The following is a 26979-nucleotide window of genomic DNA, read 5'->3' on the forward strand; positions in this document are numbered from 1 at the left end:
GTTAAGAACACAGACTCTGGGTCAGACTACCTTGGTTAAAATCTCTAGTTGCTCTTTACTTTATAACCTTTGGCAGTTACTAATCTTCTCTTAAATTTTAGTTGATCATCTGAAAAAAAAAAATAGAGATTCCAATCTGGCTGGGTTATTGGGAAGATTTTCAAAGCGATAGTACATATAAAACATTTAACATAGTACCTGGCAGGTAATAAATCTGTTACTTGCCGAGATATAAATTAATAGGTCAATAAAAATAAATCAGTGACTGAATAGTGGTCAGGATTCTCTGTCCTTTGGTTCCTTGAATTAAATTCTTAGACTCTTAGTAAATTTTTCTTCGAGGAAAGTAGAAGTTAATATATGAAAATGTTACTTTTGCCAGAAGAGGTGTTTCTGGGGAGGAAGAAGATGATGAGCCTGACTATGATGATGAGCAGTACTGGTCAGCTGGACGAGAAGCTTCCCTTGTTCCCGACTCAGATCCTTTGGAATGTGCTGGTTCAGGCCTGGTGGAGCCTCATCATCCGGAATTTACAGTCTCAACATTTGCAGTGCAAAAACTTTCCAGGTTTGCTTTCATCATTTATGGGAAAATTGAAGGAAACCGAAAGTGTATTATAAACGCACCTACCACTCCTCGAATACTTTCGTGTTGTGTGCGTTCCAGTGGTACCTGATACGCCCAGTATCCTCTCTTTTAGGATAGGGAGATGAAGGAGGCGTTAGTATTATCAGGTACACTTTTTCAAGACACAAACCCTGCCTATGTATAGTTATGCCTTCCCATATACGTATTTAAATGAATTTCTCTTTTGAGGTTTGATATTACTCAGTCGTTTTTGTCGTGCTTCTCACTTGGCAGGTATGGTTTCAACACCGAGCACTGTCAGGTAGCCCTGAGAATTTGCAATGGAGACATGGGGGCATCACTGGAACATCTGCTCACCCAGTGTTTTTCAGAGACATTTGGAGAGAGGATGAAGGTGTCTGAGGCCGTTGCGCGTATAAGCTTGGATGAGTGTGTGGAGCAGCGACAGGAAGAGGCCTTTGCTCTCAAGTCAATCTGTGGAGAAAAATTTATAGAAAGAATTCAGAACAGAGTCTGGACCATTGGATTAGAACTGGGGTATTTGACGAGTAAATTCTGCAAATCCAAGCAAAAGGAAAGTACCAAAAATATACAGGAGACGTCGCTTGAAATCTGTAAATTTTACCTCAAAGGAAGTTGCAAATTTGGATCAAAGTGCAAATTCAAACATGAAGTGTCCCCAAATCAAATTGTTGGAAGAGCAGAAAGAAGTGTAGATGATTCTCATCTAAATGCTGACGATGCATCTTTTTTATACGAACTTGAAATTCGATTTTCTAAAGACCACAAATACCCCTACCAAGCTCCCCTTGTGGCATTTTATTCCACCAATGAGAATCTACCTCTGGCTTGTCGTTTACATATTTCTGAGTTCCTTTATGGCAAGGCCTTGACATTTGCAGAAACTTCAGAACCTGTTGTATATTCTTTGATAACCCTTTTAGAGGAAGAATCAGAAATAACCAAGTTACTAACATATACCCATCACAAGTACAGTGTCCCTCCTGTGAACTTTCTGCCAGTATCCTCTGGGACCAGAATAAATAATCCAGTCTGTCGTAAACCAGTGATTCCAAGTAATTCGTTTCTTTCAAATCAAATTCCAGAAGGTATGTAAGTCATTGATGAGGTGTTGTGGAGGCGGGATTTGGAATGATGGATTACAGCAATCAGAGGCTCTGAGGGCTGGTGTAGGATCTCCCCTGAGCTATGACCTGACTTTACTTGTAAGGCCTAATTCTGTCACTGTGTTCTGGCTCCCTGAATTGAAAGTCTGTAGTGATGTATAAGTTTATTAGCAGTCGAGGGCTGGAAGAACCTTAAACATCCTTCCAGAAAAGTCTGTTTCGTGTAATCCATTTGGTTTCTTGTGATTACTTCTGTTATTGTATATAGGATTACTTTAAAATGAGTTTTTAGAGATACTTCTCTTTCTATACCACCATCCATACCCTCCTGCTTTTAGTATGCTAGACCCCCAAAAGTCATTAGGGGATGTCTCTCTTTATGGGTCCCTAAATCCTCAAATAGAGAAATGTTTGTACGAGCCTCTGGCTTCCTCCAGATCCGAGTGTGCCATGCAGAGTCTTACATCACAAGTAACCCCCCTTTCAGAGTTCACCGTAGGATCTCTCTTATTTTTTGCCACCTCTCTTTCAGAGCAGCAAGTTTTATTATTTCCCAGGAGTTCCTAGGTAAATGTCAACAGGTAGAGAACAGTGAAAGCGCACCGACATGCGGATGCCGGACAGCTGGCTAGGTTCCCTCACTGGCCCCTTGACTCGCTCCCAACCTGCCGCGAGTTCTAACACTCAGATGTATTCCTCAAGAAATGACAAACTGTGTGTCGTGAACTTTTTTTTTAACATAACAGCTTTATTAAGATATAATTTACACACCATAAAATTTACTCTTTTGAAGTGTACAATTCAGTGGTTTTTAGTATATTAACAGAGTTGTGCAGCCATGACCACTGTCTAACTCTGGAACGTTTTCATCACCCCAGAAAGAAACTCTGCACCTGTTAGCAAGTCACTCCTCATTTCTCCCTTCCCCCAACCCCTAACAACCGTGAGTCTATATTCTGTCTCTGTGGATTTGCCTTTTCTGGACATTTCATGGAGATGGAATCATATAGTAAATATGTGGCTTTTTGTGATTGGCTTCTTTCACTTAGCATAATGCTTTCAAGGTTCATCCATGTTGTAGCATGTATCAGTACTTCATTCCTTTTTATTACTGAATACTATTCCATTATATGGACATACCACATTTCATTTATTGATTCATCATATGATAGACATTTGGGTTATTTTGTGTCATGGAATTGTAGGTACACTTGCAAATATTTGAAACTTTCAGTTAATTTCTGAATGTACAGAGTCTACTGGATTAACAAGGCAGGGCATGATTTTCTTTTTTGTTTTTTGGTTTTTTTTTTGCGGTACGCGGGCCTCTCACTGTTGTGGCCTCTTCCGTTGCGGAGCACAGGCTCTGGACGCGCAGGCTCAGCGGCCACGGCTCACGGGCCCAGCCGCTCCGCGGCATGTGGGATCTTCCCAGACCGGGGCACAAACCCGTGTCCCCTGCATCGGCAGGCGGACTCTCAACCAGTGCGCCACCAGGGAAGCCCTTTTCTTTGTTTTTACTTTGATTTAACCAGAGCCACTGACACTTGATTAAAGTTTATTTGGAGATGCATTTTAAGTTCTTTAGCAGTAGCAGTAGTAGTGTGGAAATGAATGAACTTGTTTTATTCAAGCTTTAACTTTTTCTCCATTTTATGATTTTTTTGTTGTTGTTACTTTGTTAGATAGTGACTTTTCCCTGCTAAAGAAAGGGCTCCATATCGAAAACGTTTCCTTTTATCCCCTTCAAGTTGAAAAGGAATCAGAGCCTGAGGAGGAGACAGATGAGGATGAAGGTCCTGCACCAGTTATGGTGGAGAATGAAAGCTATGTCAACCTTAAGAAAAAGATTTCCAAAAGATATGACTGGCAGGCAAAATCAGTACATGCTGAGAATGTCAAAATCTGCAAGCAGTTCCGAATAAAACAGGTAGGGTATTCTGAGAGAATGGCTAGCATTGCCTCCCTAATGTATGGATGAAGGGATTGGGAATTAGGAAGCTTTGGCTACTCTCCATGGTATACTCTCAGCTCTCTTTTACTCTGATTGGGCAAAGTTTCTGCATGCCATAGCAAACTTGGATGCATGTTCCAGATAGTTTTGGAAAATCCAATGGCTGATGAAAATGAAACACATATATACCAAATATTCTGAGAATCATGTGGCTTTGTTACTATGATAGAAATCTGATAAGTGAAAGGAAAAGTAGTACTGTGATTTACATTAGAAATCACAGTATAGAAAAGGAGAAGGAGAAGGAGGGACTCTTACCCCATTTCAAAGGCTCACAGGATAAATAATTTGCCCAAGGTCACATAGCTGGTAAGTGGCAACACAGGGTTTCAAGCTAATTCTCTCTGTTTTCAAAGTCCATGTTGTTTTTACCCCATTCAGGGGTAAAAATAAGATTATTTTAAAAGAACTCATAAGTGAAGTATTAGGGCAGAGTTGGATGGAGGATAAAGACGAGTTGCTTAACGAGTTTGGGGATTAGATTAGATGCTATCTAAGGCCCTTCCGATTCTAAAGTTCTGTGATTCTGATTTTTGACAGAGTATATATAACACTAGTACATATATACCGCAACACCCATAGAATGTCAAATTGACTAGAAAATCACACCATAAATAATAAGATGGTGGAAATAAAAAATTACACATTCAGTTTGAACAGTGTGTTTAGAGGTGATAAAATTACATGCAGAAAATGTGTATGTTAATATAAATGTTAGTATAAATTTCTTACATTAGTCAAAAATACATCCACAGTTTTAACCTACAGTACAATGTTTATAGCATTGGCCATTAGATGTCAAACTGAGTTACATAGATGTGGTGATTGGCCAAAAAGAACCCTTTAAATGAGGGAGTATTCAGAAACAAAACAAAACAAAACAAAAAAGATGAGGGCATGTCAGAAGGACTCAGGAATCAACCTGGAAAAGCTCCCAATAGCCAAAATGAAATAATGAGAGCAACAAAATAAATTGGATTATATCGTAGGTATTGGATGTACAGTATTGGATTATAAGCCAGGAATTTAAAAAAAAGAAATCTATAAATCCATACCAGTTTATTTTTATTTATTTATTCTCGACAGATAAAAATTGTATATATTTAAGATGTTAAAAAAAAAAAGAACCATTTGGTGAGTTCTATTACCGTTAGTGATTTTGGTAAAAATCTGATACTGTGTAGAACTATGCTGTCTTGTATGGTAGCCCCTAGCCATGGGTAGCTATTTAAAGTTAAATTTATTAAAATTAAATAAAATAAAACATTCAGGTCCTCGACAGCACTGATCACAGTTCAAGTGCTCAACAATCACATGTAGCCAGAGGTTGCTATGTTGGACCACGCAAACAGAACATTTCCATCAGCACGGAAAGTTCTATTGAACAGTGCTAGTATAGAGACTTACAGAAAGAGCTGGATAGGTGCTAAGAGGGGTTATTTCTCTTATAAGATCCTTCAGTTCATTCAGATGTAGGAAAGCCACACAGATCCCACAGCTTATTCTGGCTGATTCTCGGAACAGCCTTCTGACTAAAGTCACCAGCATCCAGCCCCCAACACATCTGCACTTTCTGTCTGTAAACAAATTGGTGAAGAAAGAGCAGAAAGGGGAGATCTAACTATGGGATTCCACATTCAGAGCTTTGTGAAAGGTGACTGAAAGTAACCAAACTGATGTCTTATCTTTTATTTTATTAGGCCTCCAGACAGTTCCAGTCAATTCTGCAAGAAAGACAATTACTCCCTGCTTGGGAAGAAAGAGAAAACATTCTTAAACTGTTGAGCAAGCACCAAGTGCTTGTTATAAGTGGTATGACTGGGTAAGAATGTGATTTATTTCTAATTCAGCTTTCATCTATAGATACGGTGTGTGCCCTGGTTACCAACACCAGTTCTACTTTAAAAAAAAAAAACAGTTGCTGGTGTTATTTGTGCTTTTTCCTGTTAAATATTGAATAATATTTCACAGAGGCAAATAATGTGGCAACTGTAGCCTATAGAGCCAAATTACAAAAAAACAAACAAAACTCAGAAATTTAGGATTTTTTTAAAAAAATTATTTATTTATTTTATATTTATTTTCGGCAGTGTTGGGTCTTTGTTTCTGTGCGAGGGCTTTCTCCAGCTGCAGTGAGCGGGGGCCACTCTTCATCGCGGTGCACGGGCCTCTCACTGTCGTGGCCTCTCCCGTTGCGGAGCACAGGCTCCAGACGCGCAGGCTCAGTAGTTGTGGCTCACGGGCCCAGCCGCTCTGCGGCATGTGGGATCTTCCCGGACCGGGGCACGAACCCATGTCCCCTGCATTGGCAGGCGGATTCTTAACCACTGCGCCACCAGGGAAGCCCAGAAATTTGGGAATTTATAGATATTGTATACCTCTGCCTTAAGACAATTTTAAGGCAAAAGGCCTAGCTGAAGGCTTTTAACAAGGCCCATTTAAAAATGTTAAGGACAGTTCCAGAACATTTAGCTTGAAACTTCAGAAATGAATTTTCTAAATTTATTCTTATTTCCTTAAAGCTTTTGTTTAAGAACAACTTAGGGTACATTATTTTTCCTGTTCCACACTCTCCATATGTTATCCAAACCTATTTGGCAGGGACAAGTTGCAGGCTTAATCTAGTTCTGTATTCAAGGGTCTTCAATTTAATAATTACATTTGTGCCCAGACTCACAGATACAGTAGTAACTTTGTATCTTCCAGTTTCTTATCTTTTAAACCTCGGTCAGTACTTTGGTATAGCCAAAGCAATACCACACCAATGGGAAAAATATAAAGTATTTTAATAATCATAAGATAATATTCCTGTTTCTTCAGGATTCACATGTAGAGTTCACATTCCTGAAGGCATTTATAGAGCTTAACCTAATGTTTATTCAGTAGTCCCAGTTTTACAAATAATAGTGAACTATTATTTGATTGCCCTGTTAACCTAAGTGCAAATTCCTAGGAGTTATCAGCTATAGGTAATAAGTCAGTAGGTAGGTTTAGAAGATAGATGAAGCTGAACAACTTTTATTCTAATTAGCTTCTTACTTTCCTCATTGGATATGATTGCTTCTTTAGTTAACTAGAGCACTTGAAAACTCTTATTTTAGGACTTATTTGTTTTGACATACAGATGTGGGAAAACCACACAGATTCCACAGTTTATTCTGGATGATTCTCTGAACGGACCACCTGAGAAGGTGGCTAACATCATCTGTACCCAACCCCGACGAATCTCTGCGATCTCTGTCGCCGAACGCGTTGCTAAAGAAAGAGCAGAGAGAGTGGGTCTGACTGTGGGATACCAGATCCGGTTAGAAAGTGTCAAGGTTTGTATGCTTTTCTTATTTCCTGATGACAGAAATTTACAATTTTCAAGTATAAAGAACCCTTGGGGTCTGAAGATTCTGGGCAAGTTGGAATATATACTTCAATAGGGCTGAAGTCCTTTTAGAAATATTTTGGTTTAAACTCTTTCTGGGCTGTACTTAATTTCCTCTGTAAAGACCTTCTATTCTTTATTGGCAGAAGTGATCTAGTAGGTGCTGCTTTGTTCCTAAACTGGGACTTAATCCATTTAACCAAATATGGAATGAACAAATTCAGAATTGATTTCATCACTCACTGTTATTTTTATGTTTTATAATAATTTTTGAATGCTTTCTACGAGTCTTAAAAGTTTGATGTAAAGTAGAAAAGCTTTTGTTGTTGCCAGCAAGAAACTACGCATTTAGTTTCTTGGTTTATATTAAAATAGAACTGCTGGTGTTTTCAGTATTCTTTATCCCTATCCATTAAAAATGGCTTTGCCAGGAAAGTGTTTCCTTTTTTCAGAAAGTTCATTAAAGCTTTCTATGCCCTTTTACGTGTAAGTCCTCAGCCACCAGACTGTTATACTGCACCACAGGAGTGCTGCTAAGAAGGCTAGAGGGGGACACAGCCCTACAAGGAATCACCCATATCATTGTTGATGAAGTCCATGAGAGGACAGAGGAAAGGTAAGGCAAAGATTTTACAGATGAATACACACACACGTCAAATGAAGACATGGCTGAAAGGATTTTATTCTGCTTCCAGTTAAGTTCCTTAGAGCTAGTAATGGTAATTGCCATAGGGAAGGCTTAAGTTAGAGAAGAGGAACTGCCTTCCTGGTCTCCAGGGTCTGTGACACGAAAAATGCTAGGAGAGCACATGTTCATCACTGGAAGAGTCATCCTATTAGAGGGACATCGTCTAATAAGAGGCACCATGCTGAGCTGGGTGCTGTACTTAGCAGGAATATCAGATGTAATGCATGCTATAGCTGATGGATTGGTCAATATGTGCTTCCTTCTTTGTGCATTTGGTCAGTCATTCAGTCCTGACATTCATTCATGTATTTATTGAGCCTGCATTAAGTGCCAAGTGGCCTATTAATTGCTGGGGATACTGCAGTGAACAAACATGTATGTTTCCCCTTTATGTCTTATGATCTGGTAGGAAAAACAAATAATGAATAGGTAAATAAACAAGTAAGTAAATAACTACAAATTGGAATAAGTACCATAAAGGAATAAACAGGATGCTGTGTTTGGGGGGAGAGAGCCACGAGATAATCAGAGATTATATCTCTGAAGAGATTACATTTAAATTAAAAACAGAAGTATGAAAAGGAGTCTCATGAGATATATGAGGGCAAGGTCAGCATTTGCAAGGACTCTGCAGTGGTAAAGGGCTTCATGAGTCCAAAAACTGGAGGAAGGCCAGTGTGCAGCTGGTATGTAGTGAATGAGGGGAAAAGTGACAGCTAAAAAAAGCAGGAGACTATGCACCATTAATAATAAAGCATTTGGATTTTACTTTAATGGAATTAGAAGTCATTAAAGGGTCAAGGTATAAAATCAAAATTCTCAATATTTTAAAATGAAGGGCCAGGTAAATAGATGGCATTGATCATAGTTTGTCGTGTAGATCATGCTCTAAAGTAGTAAAAAAGTGGTGGGAAAAAGAGAGATGATCCTGTGCAAATCATGAGGCTTTCCCAAAAAGGACTATATTATTATTAATATCTTGAGAAGAAGAAAGTCTAAGTAAAGTTGATGGGCTGACAGAGAAGCAGAAAATAGATCATAGCAAAACTAAAAAAAAAGAAACAAACATGAAAAGAGGTCCCAGCTATTGCTGATAAAAAGTTTTTAAAAAATGAACGAGGAAGACATGTAAACAGAAGACTATTTGTTAGAAGAAATAAATACACTAATATAGTAGTAATTAAGAAATATAAAGAAATTTGAAACTAAAGAAAAAGATATTTATATAAAAAGAATATATCAGGGAATTCCATGGTGGTCCAGTGGTTAATACTCAGCGCTTTCACTGCTGGGGCCCTGGACTTGATCCCCGGTCAGGGAACTTAGATCCTGCAAGCAAGCGGCGTGATGTGGCAAAAAAATTTTAAAAAGAATAAAAAGAATAGATCAAAATAAAAGGAAATATTTCCTAGAACAAGACAATAATAAATTTTAAATAGCTATATAGAAAACACTGAAAGTCTTTGAGGGGCAAATAATCTTTACGTAGAGACTCCAGAAAACAGTGGGGAAAAAAATAAATGGTAAATAATGTCACTTTGCACCTAAATGTTTGAAATGATCATTTGAAATAATTTATTTTAACAGAATCACTGAACAACCTAAAAGAGGGAATCAAATAAAACATTCAGCCAAACTAATAATATTTAAATGATTGTATTATAAAAATAAAATTTTAATTTTAGGGGAAATTATATCCAATGTAATTTTGAACATAAAGAGTAGCTTTGGGTTTCATAACATTTATACTTCCACAAACTCAGTGAAACTGGAAGATAGCTCTGGATCTGGTTCCTGGCTGCAATGATGTTCTCAAAGAGATTTTTATAAAACCTAATGACCTATAGAATATCAACAGTTTAAAACAAAGTATTTTCACATCCGAATAAAGATAATTTACACACTGGAGAAGGGAGATTTGAGCATTTACAAATACCAGTCTTTGGGAATGGAGTACACAAATTATAAGAAAAAGTAGGGGAATATTTGCTAGCTCTGACTGAAAGAGGCAGAAAATAGGGGGTGGTGGTGTGATGAATTGGGAGATTGGGATTGACATGTATACACTAATATGTATAAGATGGATAACTAATAAGAACCTGCTGTATAAAAGATAAATAAAATTTAAAGATTAAAAAAAGAAAGTAAAATCTAGGAACCAAGATCAGTTAAAAAATAAATAAGATAAAAGGTTGAATATAGAAAATTTAGTTATATTTGTTTAAAATTTTTAATACATTTTCTGATCATAGAGATAATGACATTATTCTAACACATTTAGGCAATATTAAATGTCAAGAAGAAGAATTTCTGTCCCTTATAGAATTGCTAATTACATGTTAACAATTTGTTCTGTTTTCTTCTGGGAGTATATTGGGAGTTAGCAGAGAGATGTATCTCCACAAACACTATTGGGATTATATACTGTTGTGTGCTGCATGTGGTCTAATATTCAATATGAGAGCATGAACTATCTTTGAAATTATTGCTAATAATTGCATGAGGAAATTCTAACGTGTGGATGTACCATAAGTTACTTAACCATTTACCTATTGTTATATTATTTTCCTTTTCCCTAAAAAAGAAAAAGAATAGTCATAAATGTAATTAAATTGGCTCATTAAAGAAAACTAAGTAGTTCAAGAAGATACTCATTAAAAATTCAAACAAGGGCTTCCCTGGTGGCGCAGTGGTTGAGAGTCCGCCTGCTGATGCAGGGGACACGGGTTCGTGCCCCTGTCCGGGAAGATCCCACAGGCCGCGGAGCCTGTGCATCCGGAGGCTGTGCTCCGCAACAGGAGATGCCACAACAGTGAGAGGCCCGTGTACCGCCAAAAAAAAAAAAAAAAAATTCAAACAACACAGATAAAGTGAAAGTCCCCTGTAACACTCCCAAACCATTCCCAGTCCCTGCCCCAGAGATAACTACAGTGATCAGATTGGTGATATGTCCTACTGTACATTGACATATATGCTTGCTTTGTCAGAAATAGGTACTTTTATTTCCAGAACTTTTTTTTCTAATACAAATTATATATTCACTTAGTAAATCAACAAACATTTATTGAGCACCTACTATATCCCAGGCAGTGCTCCAGGTACTGAGTAGTATCTTGTAGAACAAAATAACCAAAATCCCCATCCTCATAGAGCTTATATTCTAGTGAGAGAGCCCAACAATAAGCAAGATAAAGAAGTAAAATATAAAGTATGTTTGTTAAGTGCTAAGAAGAGAAAGGGTAATATGAAATGCAAGGGAGGGGAACATTTGAAATTTTAAACATGGTGGCCAGGGAAGGCCTAGCTGCAAAGGTACATTTTGAGTAAAGACTCAAAGAAAGTGAGTGAGTGAGCTACCTCTTGAATGTCTGGGAGAAGCCCTTTCTAGGCACATTAATAACATGTGCAAGGGACCTGGGGTCCATGTCTCAAAGACAGCAAGGAGGACAGTGTGGCTGGAGCCAAGTGATGAAGGGGGAGAGCGACAGGAAATGAGCAGTGAGGGTACAGATCATGTCACATAGGGCCTCGTTAGTGAGGACTTTGATAAGAAGTCGTTGAAGGATTTTGAGCAGAAGAGTGGCACAATCAGATTTACATTGGCACAGAATTATTGGTCTACCATACTGAGAATAGATTTTAGAGGGGCAAGGGCTGAAACAGGGAGGCCAGATAGGACATTGCTGTTCTGCGGTACATATTGTTCTACAGCTTGGGTTTCTTTCACTAACAATATCTCTTAGAGATGTTTTCATGTCTGTATCTAGAGCTCTACTTTATTCCTTTTATCTGCCTCATGTTATTCCTTAGAATGGATGATATTGTCATAATTAACCATTTCTTGGTTGATAGACATTTTGGTAGTTTCCACTGATTTACAAACAATGCTATAATGAAAATTGTTGTATATACCTCTTTATCTACATGTAGATATCAAGAAGTGGAATTATCAAATGCAATGATGAATGCTGTTGGTATTTTGATTGGCACTACACTGAATTTAGTTTATTTGGTGGGAAATTGACATCTTTACAACATTAAGTCTTCACATCTAGGAACACGACACATCTTTCTATGAGTTATAAATTTTTTTCACATAAGTCTTACACTTACTTGAAATATGTCAAAGGTTATTAATTTTCATGTATTAAATTTTTTTGATCCTCAGATGTTTCTTTTATTTCCTCTAGTGACTTCTTACTGCTAGTTTTGAAAGACATTGTGTTGCAGAGACCAACTCTTCAAGTTATTCTGATGAGTGCAACTTTAAACGCTGAGCTCTTTTCAGAATATTTTAATTCCTGCCCAGTTATCACTATACCAGGTGATTAAAATCCATCATTAAATATGTATTGTCCTAATAAGCAAATATAATTATTTTAAAGTTCATTTGAGATATAAATGAATATTTATATCTGTTTCTAGAAAAGAATTGATTAGTTTGTAACAAATAAAATCATAACCATATAATGAAATTATTAAAGAGGTAATGTTATATTCATTTGCTGGGAGATTTCAATTTATATGTGCTTTTAAAAAAAAAGTCTAGGTTATTAGGATTTCTAGCATTCTGTTGTGTTTAACATCAGAATGTGAGTTTATAATGGTAATCTATCATAAAGGGAAAAGTTGTATCTGTGTATAGCATATTTGTTCATTGCTGTATTCTGCTAAACTTCTGGATATTGGTCCACTCTGGGACCAAGTGAAATTGGACAGTCTGTGTCTTCTTTTGGTGCTTTCACAGTCTCATTGTGGGATTAATTTATCACCTTGGGCTTTGGTTTATCATTCTGCAGTTGATTGGTAAAGAACAATTTGGAAACACTGAGTGGTGAATAATTCGTTCTAGTTGTAGAGGATATCGACAGTAGATTTAAAGATGAAATTATATGCTTGATCTAGAATACAATTGTTGACTGTTTAAAGGTCCCCTGCAGGGAAGCAGAGGGGGATAAAAAGGTTTAACAGATTTTTTTTAAAAAGAGGTTAAAAAAAGTCTTATTAGCAAATGATCATCTCTCCAACTATGCACTTCTGTTTTATTTACTAACTAGAACCTACTCCTTCCATTTTTATCATGAAAAGCTTTTTCTGAATACTTGTAAGACCACAGAGTAAATAGTACCTTACTGTGCCAGGCTTCATTTTAAGACAATTTTACATATACAAACCGTTTCAAGATAGTTGAACGGGTATTCTGAGACTTTTCTGTTTTATTTTCTTGTTTTCCTAGGTCGTACATTTCCTGTTGATCAGTTTTTTCTGGAAGATGCAATTGCTGTGACAAGGTAAGGAAGATATTAATTAAAGTTTGGTGAAAGTCCTTGAAAACAGAATTACTATTTTACCTCCGTGTGCCTGGATACTAATAAACGGGTTAATTTTTCTTCTAATTTTTTTATTTGAGCATTTTGTTTTCTCCTTTCAGCGAATATTTATTATACAAATTATTTGAATTCAAAGGCAATATTATATATTAAGAGTACTGACTCAGGAATCCCTAATGTAGACTAAGGACCTTGGGTGATAATGATGTATGGATGTCAGTTCATCAGTTTTAACAAATGTACCACTCGGGTTGGGGATATTGCTAATGGGGGAGGCTATGCGTAGGGCAGGGAGCAGGGGGTGTATGGGGAATCTCTGTACCTTCTGCTCAGTATTGCTGTGAACCTAAAACTGCTTTAAAAAGTAAAGTCTGTTTAAAAAATGATGGGGGGGCTTCCCTGGTGGCGCAGTGGTTGGGAGTCTGCCTCCCGATGCAGGGGACGCGGGTTCGTGCCCCGGTCCGGGAGGATCCCACGTGCCGCGGAGCGGCTGGGCCCGTGAGCCGTGGCCGCTGAGCCTAAGCGTTCGGAGCCTGTGCTCCGCAACGGGAGAGGCCACAGCAGTGAGAGGCCCGCGTACCGCCAAAAAAAAAAAAAAAAAAAAATGATTGGGAATTCCCTGGCGGTCCAGTGGTTAGGACTCGGCGATTTTACTGCAGTATACCCTGGGTTCAATCCCTGGTCGGGGAAACTAAGATCCCACGATTTTTGTGGCATGGCCAAAAAGATAAAATAAAATAAAAATAAAAAATGATGGACCAAATCTATGGAGAATTTAACATGGAAAAAAAAAAGTACTAATTCTGCAGACAGACTACTAGTATTTAAATCCCTCTACTTAGCAACTGTAACATTGGTGAGTAGCTTAATCTCTCTGTGACTTAGTTTCATCATATGTAAAGTATGCATATTAAAAGTAGCCTCTTCAAGAGTTATGAGGATTAATTAATATTTGGAGTTAATACTTGCAAAGGGCTTAGAACTGTGCCTGGCATATATCAAATGCTTTATATATGTTAGCTATTATTATCATTATTATTCTGCCTTCAAGGAGTTTGCAGTACATATGAGTGTATAAGTTCTGTACCGGATAGAAGGTGGTAATGTCTGTTGGATATCAACAGATTTCTCCCCTCTGAAAGCTCTGCTTCCTCTTCCTACTCTTTGACCTTGAAGATTCCCCAGGGTTTTATCCTTGCACTGTTTCTTCTCACTGTTAAATTCTTGCTTGGCTCTCTAAGACTCATGTGATTTCAGCTGTCACCCCTGTGCTGAGAACTCCCAGATTGGTATTTTCATTCCTGACCTCTGAGCTCCAGAATGGAAACAACTTTGATGTCTGACACCTTAAACTCAACCCAGAATTTTTTCTTTCTCTTTGCTCCTTCCATTCCTAATAAGCCCCTTCCTAATTCTACATTATTTAATGATACACTATTCTCAAGCTAAAAACCCCGAAACAGTGGCTCTCAAACTTTAGTGTGCAGTAAGCATACTTGCAGAGCTTATTAAAATTGTTGTTTTGTGGGCCCAATCCCACTTCCACTGAATGTGAATCTCTGGGGAAATCATCTTTCAGCTAGTTTCCCTGTCTTTTTTCTCTCACTTTTCCAAATTCACTGCCTCCAGAATTATCTTAAAACAGAGCCAAAAGCATTCCAGTGTGTTCCCCACCAGCAATAGGGCACGGCAGACAGAATCCTGGACTGCTGGAAGAATAGCACTTGAATTGGGCAGAAGCAGAGCAACATTCTGCTGAATGAGCACGGAAAACAGGTGAATAGTGTCATTCCTCACCAACAGACCCGCATGCACAACCACACATTCTTTGTCTTCTTTCCTCAGGTATGTGTTGCAGGACGGGAGCCCATATGCGCGCTCCATGAAACAGATGTCAAAGGAGAAGCTCAAGGCGAGGCGCAGCAGAACCGCGTTTGAGGAGGTGGAGGAGGACCTGCGCCTCTCCCTGCACCTCCACGATCCGGATTCCACCAAAGATGCCGTGCCGGATCAACAGTTAGATTTTAAGCAGCTCCTGGCCCGCTATAAAGGTAATGTGCTTCCTGGGGGGAATATTACAATTATGCCAAAGATAACTAGTTTTTCTCACGCCATGATCCAGAAGAAGAAAAACGTGGCTCTTGTTTCATAGTTACCTTGTCTTTAGTTCATCAGAACAACCTTAAACTTAGAAAAATAACAGTTCTAATACATCTTAGATTAAAATTGTTATCATATTTACCAGTGGGTTTTTTCCTGATTGTAAATGTGTTCATTATAGAAAAATTGGGAGGTAGTAAAATATAAATTATATTCTTGAGTGTTTTGTAACTTTGCATTTTGATATGATTTCGAATTCAGAGTTAAAAATTTGCAAGACTACAGTGAACTCTCATATATCCTTTACCCTGATTCACCAATTATTAGCATTTTGCTTCATTTGCTTTATTGTTTGCTCTGGGTGCATATATATATTTTTTTCCTGAATGTTTTGAGCGTAAATTGCAGATATGATGCTCCTTAACCCATAATATTTCAGTATGTATTTCCTCAGAACAAGGACATCCTCTTACATAACAATAGGATATGGGAATTCCCTGGCGGTCCAGGGGTTAGGACTCTGCCGCTTTCACTGCCGGGGCCCGGGTTCAATATCTGGTCGGGGAACTAAGACCCCACAAGCTGCACGGCATGGCCCCAAACAAAAACAAACAATAGGACATGATCAAAGTGAAAACATTTAACACTAATACAGTACTACTGTTTAATCCACAGTCCATATTCTAATTTTGTCAGTTATTTCAATAATGTACTTTATTGCTATTTTTTTAAGTGGTACAGGACCCAACCGAAGATTACATATTGCATTCAGTCATCATGTGTCTTTAGTTTCTTTCTATGTGGAGAAATTTGCCAGCCTTTATTTTTCTTCTATGATTTACATTTTTAAGGAATTTGGGCCAGTTATTTTGTAGAATGTCCCTCTGTTTGGGTTTATCTAACGTTGCCCCATGATTAATTTTAGGTAATGCATTTTTGGTTAGAAAACCACAGAAACAATGTTGAGTCCTTCTCAGTGCATCATATCAGGAGGCACATGATGTTGGTTCGTCCCATTATTAGCAGTATTAACTCTGATCATCTGGTTAAGGTGATGCCTACGTTTCTCCTCTGTGTAGTTACTATTTGTTCCCTTTGTAGTTAATTAAGTTAGTTGTGGAGAGAGATTTGAAACTATTTAGCCTATAACATCCTCAAAATTTCACCCACTAGTTTTAGCATTTTTCAGTAGGCCTCGAAAATGACATCTTTTTTCAGGGCCCACCCTGTGCTGAGCATTTTTATATATGTTGTTAGGTGCTCCCTCCTCCCATGCCGGACTCCACGCAGCTTTGTTCCTAGATAGTCTTCCATACGTTCAGCTGGGCTGAACCCATAGAAACCCTAAGGTTACTACTTTTGCTTTCTTCCTAAAGCCTAGACAGGTCTCAGCTGCCTTTCCTGCTCTCTTTTCTGTGGACTGCCACCCCAACTCCTCTTGGTCCTTCCAAAAAAAAAAAGAAAGGTGTTTACCTTTCAAGGAGTAAGAGCCTCCAACCCCTGTTACTGTGCTTCTATAGCAGAAAAGGCAAGTGAGTTTTCCTTTTTCTCCTTCCACCAAAGATGCAGTCCTGCATGGGAAATGGTAATCATAAAGGAATTAGGGCATTAGCCATTTGTTCTGCTGTTTAGGAAGATATACGTGGCTCCCAAACATTTCACTTAATCTTCCCAACATCCTGAGAAGTAAGGTTAAGAACATAGACATGTATCTTACAGACCTGGATTCGACTCCCCAGGCTCTCATAAAACCAGTTATATGCAAGTTCCTCATCCTCTCTATTCCTCAGTTTCCTTACCTATAAAATGCCGTTATTTAGGAGATTAAATAAGAATACAAATCCACAGCATAGTGCCCAGAGCTGGTAAGTGCAGATTTGTGATTCTCATGGAAATGTCTGACTCAAATGTGTTCTTTCTGTACATCATTCCAGCTGACAATTCCCATTTCCTTATTCTATTAAATTAGTTAACAGGAAAATCTCTTTGGTTTCTCTTTTGAAATTCCAGAGTTTTCTTTAAGAATTATGACTGGATCTAAGCCACGGTCTTTGTAATGTCAAGCACAGAGATATCAAAGTTCAGAAAGCACCTCTGAGAACTCTTTTCTAAGGATTTGAGGTTGGGAAACCTGGCTCTACCACTAGCTTCTGTATGATGCCGGGCTGATTGATCACTTAGCTTCTCCGAGTCTCCTCTTTCCTATGAAACAAAGACTTTATCTAGTTGATCTCAGTGCTCTCTTTCAGAAAATTAAACAATGTTCCCTAGCTCGATTTTTAAAACTTTTTCTAGTTAAAAAGTAATAATAATCAGTCTTTTAAAATATATAAATGATTAGTAAAACCTGCCAAAGTATAAAAAAAAATTTTTTTTAATGATTTTCGTTTCCCTTTTTTTCAGTTAGCTGATTCTTTCTCCTTTTTGAAAAGTCTGGCTATTTGGAATCTTGGCAAATAAAAATGATTCCTGCTCTGCCATCCACACCCAACCACACTTTTGCTTGTGTAGCTTATTTCTTCCTTTCTTTCATTTTTTACCAACATAGGGTTCATTCTTCAGAACAACATTGTTTAGCAACTGCTTTTGCCTCTCTTCAAGCTTTTCAGCAAAGCGTAAAAAACTTCCCTTCCTTCATACCAACTACAGTTATTTTGCTCCAGTTAGACTCTATTTCAGGTGATGGGTCATTAGAAAGAACTAAAAAGAAAAGGCAGCCATCTTCAGAGAATTAGTCTCCCCAGGCATATGCTGTTTGTTTTTAAAAGAGCTGAGGCTTATAGTACAACACAAGGAAGTATGTCTTTTACTAGGCTTCCGATGAATTAGAAGGAGATTGTAGACCCTGAACCTGAGGGTCGATGGGTAGACTTCAGGGGTATTGGTGAAGCCATTAAAATCACATGTATTTTTCAGGGAAGATTCATAACTTTTATGATTTTCCCAAGGAACTTAAAAGTCACTGTTATAAAGTTGCTGCTGTAAAGTCACTGTTGTAAAGTAAAGCTGTGGCCTCTGTGCACTGATTTTCAGTTACTGTTACCTGGACTTTTGGCTGATCTGACTCACAAGTTGATTGAATCTGGAAAGGTTTTCTGAAATATATTTGATATATTTATATATCAAATGTATTTGATATATATACAGAGAGAATATACTTATATAATATATAAATATATATAATATATATCTGAAATATATATAAAATATATTTTATATGATAGATAAAAGGGGAAGGAAAGAGAAAAGTTAAAAGTTGCTTCTCTCGGCCTTTCCAGCAGGGGCAGGAGCCTGCTCTTTGGGTCATTGTTCAAGCAAAAAGTGCTTCTAGTGAGCCTGTATTTTCTGAGAGACTGAAGGAAAAAAGTTCATTTCAGTACATTAAATGTGAACATCTGTGTTATTAAATCAAATCAAGACACCCACTTAGTTCCCAGGCATATTTTCTTCAATAAGGTGTAACTATCCTGATTTTTACCTTTCTTTCAGGGGTTAGCAAATCAGTCATCAAAACAATGTCCGTTATGGATTTTGAAAAGGTTAATCTTGAATTAATCGAGGCCTTATTAGAGTGGATTGTGGATGGAAAGCACTCCTACCCTCCAGGTAACTGCTGCCTGTCTTAAGTGTGAGATGGCAAAGGGCAGGGAGTCTACTTCCTGAGATGGTGGGGATTGTGGGGACAGCCTCTCTTCCTGGAGCCCTCGCCCTGGTTCCTCACCTTTTCACCCCCAGTTGTGTGTACAGTTGCTTATTAGGTTTTTCAGGAGGAAATTTTACCGTTTACCTTTTGAGGAAGTTTTACCTTTTACCCACTGAACAAAAAGATGTTAACAAGACAAAGTCCAAAATAAAGAAGGCTGAAAAGAAGGCCTGGGTGTCCACATGTCAACACTCAGTCCCTGGCTAAATGGAAGTCTAATAATGAGTGTTTGAATCATGTGAAGACTATACCTGGAGGCCACAGGGCAATGGGGTTAAGAGAACAGGCTTTGGAAAGTCTGATAAAATTCCCTGCTACTCCGAGCTCTGTTACCTTGGATAATAAAGTCCTTATCTTTTCTATGCCTCAGGCTCCTTGTTTGTAAAATGAAGACAATAATAAATCCTCTATGTTGAGGATTAAAAGAAACCATATACAAAGTGCTTAGCACAGTGCCTGACATATATTTAATGCCCAGTAGCTACTACCCCTAACAATATTATAGTTATGCTAGTATATTTATCATTGTTATTATTATCACTGTTACTACTACTACTCCTACTGTTATAACACAGAGCAATCCCTCCCTTCCCCTTGCTCAGTGTCTTCCCAGTGACCTCTTTACCTCATTTGTAGTCCGTTATCTCCAGAATGAATGTCCCAGATCTTCTCATAACTGAATCCTTCACATCATTCAGGTTTCCAACAAATGTCTTCTCTTCAGAGGAGTCTTCTCTGACCACCCTATCTGTTGTCTGTCCCCTCACTCTATCACAATATCCAAAAATGGTTTTCATTTTCAATATAGCACTCAACACTATCCAAAATTATAGTTCTGCTTACTGATGGTCTCCTTCAGTAGAATGTAAGCTCTTTAAGAATTTCTCGTGCACCACTGTATTCCTCAGACCCTAGAACAGAACCTGGAATCTTAGGTATGGAGTAAATATTTGTTGCATGAATAGATGCAGCCATTGTTGAGTGATAATTAAGTGGAATCGTAGATCAGAAAACTACATTATATGCTCACTACACAGTGCTTAATGGCTGCCCTCTTCTGATTAGATCTTAATCATTATGTGGTATTTTCTAAAGAAACGTGTGAGCCACATAAAATTATTGAAGTGCCTTGTTTCTCATTCCTTGGCAAGTAGCCATTGTTGGCTAATGCATTATCACTGGATGGAATATCTTATTTCATCCCAAAGGAAAAGACTATTACTGAAAAAAATCAAGTATAGCATCCAAAAAGAAATGTTAGAAAATTATCTGAATTCAAAGCAAAGTTGATACAGTGATTAGGCAGTTGGTGATATATTTGTGAATATTAAAGATATCCTTGATATAGATGGCCAAGCCATGAGGGCAGAGCAGATCAGAAGACACATAAAAATACAGGCAAATTTTTTTTTCCATCCATATAGATTATTTTACCACTCTTAAATTTTGTGCTACTTTAGTAGAGAGAAGCATGGGGTAGGTAATGGAAAAAGCATGGATCTGGTACCAGAAACCCTATATTTGTTTTCATACTCCCCTCTTATTAAGTTCTGTGACCTGACCATGTTACTGAGTCACCTTAAGGGTACTATTAATCTTCTTAACGGGTGGTTATGAGGATCAAATGAGATAATATATGTGAACATTCTTTGTAAACTATGAAGTACAGTATTAAAACCAACCTTGAAAGATAATCTTTTGTCCTTCTTCAGAGTTCAATTTTTGTAATAATTTAGTTTCCTTATTTACTTAGTGGGGAGAATAACCATGATAAATTATTGGTCATGAGTTCCTTGTGGGCAGATCTTTGTTTTATTTTCCATTGTACCTAGCACAGAGCTGACAAAGACACCCAATAAATATTTGTGGGATTAAAGACGGGGTTAGTGAAGACAGTGTCAATTTCCTCTGTGAATAAAGCACAAAAGGAGGTGACTATTGCTGAGTGACTGCTCTTGGCACAGAAATACACTATAATCAGTTATCACTGCTTATTTTCTTTAATGTAAAATTTTAAAGCCCATAAACCATTATTATGGCATGGTAAGTTAATATACTGCCTCTTCAACACATATCTAAATTTAGATTACCAGATTGGCTGGCCAATTATAGTTTCTTTTTCTCATTTCCAATAAAATGTTTATGGATTTTATTTACTAATGGGGAGAAGAGTCTTCCTGTCATATAAGATTAGAAGGATAACTCTTTCTATAGAAACAGAATGTCAGTGGCCAGTGCACTGAAGAAGTATGTTTAAAGAGCTTTGCTAATGATTCTTGTATAACGTAGGGCATTATATATTTCTACACATCATTTCTTTTTCTGTTTTCGAAAGATATAGTACCTCATTCATTCTGTAGTTATTAAGTCAGAAAATATATTCTAAAAGTTTGTTTTCCATTTAGTTCCCTGGGGACTTTACAAAGAAAAGAAAATTGACTGTGAAAAATCTCAGATTATTACATTTTTCGTTTAAAATTAAATCTGTATTAGTTTTTTCTTTTTCACATCTATCAGATTGATTCTTTTTATATACCCAGGTGCTATACTTGTATTTTTACCGGGACTAGCAGAAATCAAAATGCTTTATGAACAGCTACAGTCTAATTCTCTATTCAACAACAGACGTAGTAATCGGTAAGTTAATTGCTTTCTATATTCTTAATCATCCATTGCAGTTACGTGTGAAAATGAATAACCAGGAAGACCTCTTTGACTGTCATCACCCTCTTTCAACCCTGGTGTCACTGCTCAAAAATATGTTTGTTTATGCCAGCTGGGAATAGACAAAACAGTTTGTTCCAGGGAGTCAGTCATTTCCATTCCATTATATAAAAATGTTTCTCTTCACTTAGCATAGTGACTCAGCAAAATTGCATGTGCAGTTAACCCTAGAACAACACGGGTTTGAACTGCATGGGTCCACTTATACATGGATTTATTTCAGTGGTAAATACTATAGTACTACATGATACATGGTTAGTTAAATCCATGGCTGCAGAACCACAGATACAGAGGAACCACATATACAAAGGGCCAACTATAAATTATACATGGATTTTTGACTGCTCAGAGGATTGGCCTTCCCTAATCCGCATATTTTTCAAGGGTCAACTGTAATTTCAGTTGCCAGATACTGGGGATTGGAGAAGCCAGTGTTAATAACAACAAAGAAATGTTACCATTTTGAGAAAAAATAATTTTCAGTGGTTCCTATTCCAGTAGTAAGACAGACTGGGTGTGTCTTCATATCTAAGGGGACACTACTTGACAGATGAACACCCCCTAGAAATATAAGAGTGAAGTTTCTTAGCATACATGACTGTCTCTGTCTCTCTTTCTCTGAATTTAAAGGTAGGGAAAAAAATGATTCTTTGTTGGTTAGTGTGCTCCAGGCTTGTTACTTGTAGAATTGTAGAATGTCAACTATTTAGTCCTCTTGATTATTTACTAGTGAATTACACTCCAGCTTTTCCTAAGTTGATACAAAGTTTTTAGTTCATAGAACTGAGTAAATGTCTTTTAAGGGTCAGAAAGAACTTTCCCATTTAGAAGACCTGGGCCTTGAGGACAGGTTGTGGAGAAGCTGCTGATTTTCGGAGTCACATTGTTAGTTTTAATAGAAATTCACCCATTATAACCCAATTTCAGTGTTTTGTACTAGAACACTAAATCCTTTTTTTTTTTTTTTTAGGTGTGTTGTTCACCCACTTCATTCATCTTTATCCAGTGAAGAGCAGCAGGCTGTGTTTGTAAAACCTCCTATCGGTGTAACTAAGATTATAATTTCCACCAACATTGCTGAGACATCCATAACCATCGATGATGTTGTCTATGTCATCGATTCTGGGAAAATGAAAGAAAAGAGGTATCCTCTTTTGGTGATGTAAGAGAGGGGCTAACGATGCCTCATTTGGAGCAAGACAGCTGTTAAAGGCTAATGCTATTAAGCTACATGGATTACGTTTGAAAAAATACTTTATGAAAACTCTGTAGATATGAGTGATTCTGTAGCTAGGATCATGAATCTTATATTCAAACAGAGGTAGAAATTTTAAGTTTTTACCTTAGAAATAATTATTTTTCCTTTTTCTTATATGCTTTACATGTGCTTGAATGAAAAAGAATTGGTATGGGAGGTGATGGAAATGTTAATTACCAAAAGGTTGGTAATCATTTCACAATGTATACATATATCAAAACATCACATTGTACACCTTAAATATCTGTAATTTTTATTTGTTGAAAATAAAATGAAAAAAAAATTTTTTTAATTGAATAAAGAAACTGTATGTAGTATATAGTACAGAAACCATTTAAATTAGCACAAAGTGCTCCCACCAGGGACTCAACTACCCCAGAACATGTGGGACACTATCCTTCTACAGAAGTAGGATGGTTCATCTGTTCCGTCCATGCTAAGTAAAATTTTGGCCACATTTTTATAAAGTAACTGCTTTTTACCTTTTCTTTTACTTTATAGATATGATGCCAGCAAAGGGATGGAAAGTTTAGAGGATACTTTTGTCTCTCAAGCCAATGCCCTGCAAAGAAAAGGTCGAGCAGGTCGTGTTGCATCTGGGGTCTGCTTCCATTTATTCACCAGCCATCACTTCAGTCACCAGCTTCTAAAGCAGCAGCTACCAGAAATACAAAGAGTGCCATTGGAACAGCTCTGTCTAAGGTACATCTTGATCCTTGTGTTCTGCTTCCGAAATGTCCCAACGTTTCTCACCCTAAGTTCCATGTTTTCTTTTACTTAGTAGAAGATGTTTTGCTAGGCGTGGACTTGGATGAACTCATTCATTTGCAAAGAAAGAGCTCTTCAGTGTTGCCTTTACCATTCCTTTTAACTTTCTACACATAAAGATCTCTTGCATTGCAGAGGATGGCCCTAAAATAGAGCTTAAGAATACATTTATAAGTCAGGAAAGTAATCTAACTTATCAAGAAATTTCTGCTAGGGCAACACCAATATTAAATCATCGCAGGGGGAAATCTACACCCTCATTATCAGTTAGAACAAAGTGCACAAAAGCAATTTGAAAACGCCATTATTTACCTGATGAACAAACAAGAACAAATATCATAAAATAGAATTTAACGAATGAATGATTAAACTCAGTGAAGCTGGAGAACCTTTGGTTCAACCTTTCTGAAACTTTGCGTAGCGTATATAAGAACTCTAAAACTAGGGGCTTCCCTGGTGGCGCAGTAGTTGAGAGTTCGCCTGCCGATGCAGGGGACACGTGTTCGTGCCCCGGTCCAGGAGGATCCCACATGCCGCGGAGCGGCTGGGCCCGTGAGCCATGGCCGCTGAGGCTGCGCATCCGGAGCCTGTGCTCCGCAACGGGAGAGGCCACAACAGTGAGAGGCCCGTGTACCGCAAAAAAATAAATAAAATAAAACTATCCATGCTCTTTGACCGAGTCATTATTTTGAGGGAGTATGCCCATAAAATGTTTACCCAAAGGGAAAAAAGTTACTTGTAGAAAGATGTTACAGCTCTTCTTTTATCCAATAGGTGTATTTTGAGAGCCTTCCATTACATTAGTAAAAATGTAAAGGAATTATAAGTGAAATAAATAAACTTTATATATGTTAGATTTTTCTCTTTCCAAAATTGCCTAAATTCATAATTTAAAACAGCTTCTCAAGAGCTGTCACAAGGCAGGACACAATGCAGGTTAATTTTATAAACAATTATTATGCAATTTCAGATGTGGGAAAGAGAGTAGGTGGATCATTTGAATTTTATTTCATGATTTGAACCCACTGTTATAGAAAAAAGCATTTTGGAAGTTTATAGAGAGAAATATATTTTGAATCTCAGTAAATTTCAGAATCTGAAAGTGTTTCTGTAACTTATTGCTAGGAGAAGTAAAAGACATAAGAGATTTTTTTTTAACTTATTTAAACTGGCATGGTTTGGTTTATGAAAGCATATATTTGGGAAATTATAAATTATTTTCATTCACAGAAGAAGCTTACCTCTTTGTGTCATCCCACCAGAAATAAAAATGACAAATTGTTTTGTTTTCTTTTTTCAGAATTAAAATTTTAGAGATGTTTAGCACTCATAATCTCCAATCTGTGTTCTCTCGGCTTATTGAACCCCCGCACACTGATTCTCTCCGTGCCTCAAAAATACGATTACGAGACTTGGGAGCATTAACTCCAGATGAAAAACTGACCCCTCTAGGGTATCACTTGGCTTCTCTGCCCGTAGATGTGAGAATCGGAAAACTAATGCTGTTTGGGTCTATCTTCCGCTGTTTGGATCCTGCTCTCACCATTGCTGCGAGTCTAGCTTTTAAGTCTCCTTTTGTAAGTAAACAGCATCCATCTGAACTGGAGTCTGTAAGTCTCTAAGGGGACCATGGGGGCTTCAGGGTTATGTGAGCCCCTAATACTTTTCCTGTGAGTATATTATATGTGAATCTTTCAGGCACAATGTCTCTTAACTTTTATTGGATCCTCAAAGAAATCCATGCCCCAAATGAAGATTAAGAACTAGAGAGCCAGCTTATTTAAGTCATCTAAATGTGCTTTTTATGGATCTGCTTTACTTGCTCATTATAGGAAAACCAGAAAAGCAAGCAAGCAAAAAGTGCCCCTGCCTGATTTTAAAAAACAATAAATATATTGGAGTACTTTTTTCAGCAGCTTTGTTGAAATATAATTCACCCATGTGAAGTGTACAGTAGTTTTTAGTATTGTGCAGTCATCACCCTAGTCAGTTTTAGAACGTTTTTAATCACTTCATAAAAAAAAAACCTCTTAGGGGCAGGACAGGAATAAAGATGCAGACGTAGAGAATGGACTTGAGGACACGGGGAGGGGGAGGGGTAAACTGGGACGAAGTGAGAGAGTGGCATGGACATATACACACTACCAAATGTAAAATAGATAGCTAGTGGGAAGCAGCCACATAGCACAGGGAGATCAGCTCGGTGCTTTGTGTCCACCTAGAGGGATGGGATAGGGAGGGTGGGAGGGAGACGCAAGAGGGAGGAGATATGGGAATATATGTATATGTATAGCTGATTCACTTGGTTATACAGCCGAAACTAACACACCATTGTAAAGCAATTATACTCCAGTAAAGATGTGAAAAAAACAACAAAAAAAACCCACCTCTTAGCTGTCACTCTCCTGTTTCCCTCCAACCCCCCATCCACTCCTTCATAGATAACCACCAATCTCCTTGCTGTGTTCATAGATTTGCCTCTTCTGGACATTTCATATTAATGAAACAATGTAATATATAGTGTTTTGTGATCGGCTTCTTCACTTAGCATAATGCTTTTAAGAGTCATCTATGTTATAGCATGTATCAGTGCTGCATTCCTTTTATGACCAAATAATATTCCTTTGTATGGGTATACCACATTTCGTTTATCCATTCAGCACTTGAAGGACATTTGGGATTGTTTCCACCTTTGGCTATAAACATTCATGTACAAGTTTTTATGTGAACATATCTTTTCATTTGTCTTGGGTGTATACCTAGGAGTGAAATTATTGGGTCAAATACTATTTAACTTTTTGAGGAACTTCCAGACTCTTCCAGAGTAGTGGCATTTTACATTCTACCAGCATTTTATCAGGATTATAATTTTTCCACATCCTTACTAACACTTGTTATTATCTGACTTTATTATAGCTGTTCTAGGTGGTGTGACTTTGTGGTTTTTGATCTGTATTTCTCTAATGGCTAATGATATTAAACATCTTTTCAGTTTCTTATTGTCCATTTGTATATCTGTCAAGAAATGTCTTTTTATTATTTGTCCTTTTATTATTGAGTTATAAGAGTTCTTTATATATTCTGGATATAAGTTCCTTAACAGATACATGATTTGCAAATATTTTCTCCTATACTATGGGTTGCCTTTTTCACTTTCTTGATCTGTTCTTTGAAATACAAAAGTTTTTATTTTTATGAATTCCAATTTATCTAGTTTTTTTGTTGCTCGAGCTTTTGTTGTTGTCATGGTTAAGAATCCATTGCCAAATCCAAAGTCTTGAAAATTTATCCTTATGTTTTTTCCT

The 26979-nt window shown here is 37.5% G+C and overlaps 1 protein-coding gene across 6 annotated transcripts in view; it reads left to right on the forward strand.

Moving 5' to 3' along the window:
• DHX57 (DExH-box helicase 57) overlaps positions 1-26979 on the forward strand; it is a 107973-nt gene that overhangs the window by 65923 nt on the left and 15071 nt on the right. For 5 of the 6 annotated variants that reach the window (XM_079940707.1, XM_079940708.1, XM_079940709.1 and 2 more), the window contains 14 exons: positions 383-568; positions 863-1698; positions 3468-3646; positions 5431-5552; positions 6855-7050; positions 7595-7719; positions 11982-12115; positions 13028-13082; positions 14967-15172; positions 18711-18827; positions 21465-21561; positions 22619-22792; positions 23408-23608; positions 24975-25251. In XM_079940707.1, coding sequence (XP_079796833.1) covers positions 383-568; positions 863-1698; positions 3468-3646; positions 5431-5552; positions 6855-7050; positions 7595-7719; positions 11982-12115; positions 13028-13082; positions 14967-15172; positions 18711-18827; positions 21465-21561; positions 22619-22792; positions 23408-23608; positions 24975-25251 — 2905 coding nt within the window. The remainder of the gene's footprint in view (positions 1-382; positions 569-862; positions 1699-3467; positions 3647-5430; positions 5553-6854; positions 7051-7594; positions 7720-11981; positions 12116-13027; positions 13083-14966; positions 15173-18710; positions 18828-21464; positions 21562-22618; positions 22793-23407; positions 23609-24974; positions 25252-26979) is intronic. The other variant, XM_079940711.1, reaches the window with a different exon arrangement.

This window comes from Stenella coeruleoalba (assembly GCF_951394435.1).
Source record: "Stenella coeruleoalba genome assembly, chromosome: 13".
Taxonomy (NCBI): domain Eukaryota; kingdom Metazoa; phylum Chordata; class Mammalia; order Artiodactyla; family Delphinidae; genus Stenella; species Stenella coeruleoalba.